The sequence below is a fragment of the Henckelia pumila genome, chromosome 1 (genome assembly GCF_033568475.1).
Source record: "Henckelia pumila isolate YLH828 chromosome 1, ASM3356847v2, whole genome shotgun sequence".
In the NCBI taxonomy this organism is placed as follows: domain Eukaryota; kingdom Viridiplantae; phylum Streptophyta; class Magnoliopsida; order Lamiales; family Gesneriaceae; genus Henckelia; species Henckelia pumila.
Window position 1 is genome coordinate 78,524,279 of NC_133120.1, and position 3,404 is coordinate 78,527,682.

At 32.8% G+C, this 3,404-nt stretch overlaps 1 protein-coding gene across 2 annotated transcripts; it reads right to left on the bottom strand.

Moving 5' to 3' along the window:
- Positions 1–728: 728 nt before the first annotated feature.
- LOC140893472 (uncharacterized) lies at positions 729–2,412 on the bottom strand. Of its 2 annotated transcripts, none has more exons than XM_073302542.1 (2): positions 2,260–2,412; positions 729–1,749 (listed from the first exon to the last, which is right to left on the bottom strand). In XM_073302542.1, the coding sequence occupies exon 2, from the start codon at positions 1,720–1,722 to the stop codon at positions 1,015–1,017; it is 708 nt and encodes a 235-aa protein (XP_073158643.1). In that variant the 5' UTR covers positions 1,723–1,749; positions 2,260–2,412; the 3' UTR covers positions 729–1,014. The 2 variants fall into 2 exon arrangements, with proteins under 2 accessions (XP_073158643.1, XP_073158647.1); XM_073302546.1 differs by lacking the exon at positions 2,260–2,412 and adding an exon at positions 1,959–2,241.
- Between the last annotated feature and the right edge of the window lie 992 nt (positions 2,413–3,404).

Genomic DNA, 3,404 nt, shown 5'->3' on the forward strand with positions numbered 1-3,404 from the left:
AAAGGTGTATCGAGGGAATTTAGAAGAAGCAGTAGAAGTGTACAACCACATGCTTCTGAGAAAGATAACTAGTAACCTCTTCAATGCTCAGCATGAACTAATAAGATATTCAATCTGTGTGCGTGTCATCCCTACACATATGCAGACTCCATTATCAACCAAAATCATTCAAACACAGGACCAGAAGAAATTTGAATGACAACTCATACAACTACTCAAACTTCACATATGGATAAGCTATGGAGCGTCCAAAAGGTATCGAACAAGAGAAACCCGAGAATTTCTGAACGAGAACCGCACAGCAAGTAGAAATAAAAAAAAAAAAAAAAAAAAAAAGCTCATGGGGAAGCCATCGATCGCTAGTGCTTGTAGAACCCCTGGCCTGGATGAACAACAGGAATAGAATACACGAAAAAGAAAGCAAGCATAGCTAAACATGACCATGCAAATGTTCATCATCAATCAGTGTAGGCTGAAACCATCTGATCACAGACTGCATGATATTTTAGAGTTTAGACAAAGTCACGTAGAATTAATATCGCACAACAAATCTAAAAAATCTAAACATGAATAACAAAGAGGGCATTTGCTTAAACACAAATCAACATCGTTTAAATTATCTTGAAGAAACGACGATATCATAGTCCAAGCCAAACTCATGCTCTGAAACCGGCAAATAACAGAGCACATATGCAGACCAAAAACTGAACTTGACCAACACTATAATATTGATGTTCTACTTCAGCACTGAATTCATTACTTCTTGTATACAAAGAGGGCATTTGCTGGAGAGACGTAAATTCGGAGAGGAATATCAATACAAACTGCGAAGACTTTAACAGATCATGTTAGTGATGTAATAAACTTCAGTCCACATCAGATAATAATTTCTCCACCAAAACAGCAACAAACACAAGAAAAGATAACTGGCACACAGCTAGAAAACTAGCAGATGGAGGAACCAATATAATATTGAACATCGTCAAGCAATTCAGCTCCAAGGGCAGATTCTCCTCAACTCCAAATCAATGTCAGGAACACACTCAAACCAATTATTAACAAGAGAACCTTCAATATAGAATCTGCCTGCTGTTCCTGATTTCCACGTTGGTGAAGACCCTGAGCATGTCCACCATGGAATGCAGTTGAATAACCATGGTGGAAACCATGTCCCGCTCCATACATGTTGGCATTAGGAAATCCGTGCACTTGCATGTTAAAGAAAGATGGAAGCAAGCCACCTAGTGCAGCCGAGAATGTAAAGTTTCCAAAATTGGCAGTAGCCATTGGTGCAAAACCTCCAAATGGACCAAACCCTCCCATAAATCCAAATCCCTGTTGTCCAAATGCATTAGCATTAGGATCCGGAGTAGGAGCTGTCTCAGGTCTTTGCCCAGTGGGACGATGTGGAATCTCCAATCCTGGAATCGATCTAGATCGAGGATCAGTCGAGTTGTTTCCACGGCCATATAGAGGGACTAACTTCTCCTCCTGGATCAGGGCCTTGCAGACAGGGCATTCTTGGGAACGAGAGTGAATATGAAGCCACTTATAAAGACAAGGCCAGCAGAAGAGATGACCACAAAGTGTAACAATTGGATCTTGCGCCAAATCAAAGCAGATATTGCACTCGAAATTTCCAGCATCACTGTTGTTATTACTACCGGAGCAAGAAGGGCTTGGTGGATGCCTGCTCATGGATTCCCCAAACCCGGTTGCCATCTTTCAAATGTGAATGCTCTAATTTTCCTACAAAAACCAAACCAATCAAAAAACCCTCCATCAAAAGTAAAATTTGTCAAATATCAGCGCTCAAAGGAGAAAAAAATCAGATTTTTTTTTCCAACCAGATTCCTTTATAAATCGGAAGGTTTAAAGTCTCGATCCATAACATGCAAAAAACAAGATTACAATAGGATTTAATTCCGTCAATCACATAAAATAACGAACAGAAATACCTAACTCGCGTGAAGATGGGATTTTTATGTCAAGCAAAACAAATTAATCAGGAATACTAGCTCAACCTTAAACAATCTGATTCTAAACCACCCAAAAGTTCTGTCCGTTCCTAAATCGAATTTCATCAATTCAAGACAAATACTCATGGACTTATTTTTCAAATAGGAAACCATAAAAAACGCAGGAAAATCGAACCAGATATGACTCCAATAAATCGAATTTATGCGGATCTACAGCAAAATTAAATGGCAAATATAACAAGAAATGGAAAAAATACAACGAACATAAAAGAGAATTTACCTTGAGATGAGAGAACAATCGCGCGGTAGAACCAAATAAGAACTAATGGAATTACGCTTGGAGGGCAGAGATTGATGGATAGAAGACGACATCGTTTGACTCTACTTTTCTTTTGAGGCTTCGGGGCATCGATCGGTCATATGTGTAAAATAATAATAATAACTATTACCGAATTGTACGTGTTGTGTTTTGTACTATTCGTTTTGCATATATGTTATGTACTTATACAATTTATTTTTTATTAAATAATTATAAAAAACAAAAAATAAAGAGGCCACACCAAATTAGTACCAATTTGACGTGGTTTCACATTTAATACTAGCCGCACCGTACACACAATTATAATATTATATACAAATATTATGTTTTGTATGTATATAATATAAATTTATATTTTCCAAGTATTTGATTTTTTTTTCTTTTCAATTTGATAATTTTTTGGGGTTTTTTTTTAAAAAAAATTTAAAAGTGAGCATACCAAGATAGCACTAAATTGTTCTTTGTTTTATATATAGTATACAATAATATAAAATAGATAGAATAGATAATAATAATAATAATAATAATAATAATAATAATAATAATAATAATAATAATAATAATAATATTTTTCCAACCGTCATGTCAATATTTTAAATTAATATTTTCATTAATTAATAATATTAAAAAAATTAGAAAACTTTGGCATAAATTTATAGTTTCGTTGATATCATAAATTAGTAGTTATTTAAATTATAAATATAATACAAAAATATATTACATTGTTTTTGGTTTTTGTTGAAATTTGAATTTAAAATTGCATATCTATTGTTTTACAACAAAACCTGTAAATTAATTAATATCTATGTTTGTTTCCTCATTAAACCACATATGCAAGTGAATTGTTTCATATCATAAAATAAAATTTAGTCTATTAGTCACAAAGTTTTATACGGTCACGACAATAAATATTTTTTAACTATTAAAAAATAAAATAATTTACTTGTTTTTATAAATATATGTATAATGAAATTTTTTTATATTAATTCAAGAAATATGATATAGACATTAATGAAACACAATTATTTTTTATACAATCAAATCTTCGTCGAATAAAAATATTATTAAAATTTTAATATATATATAATGCAATTTTATGGACAGTA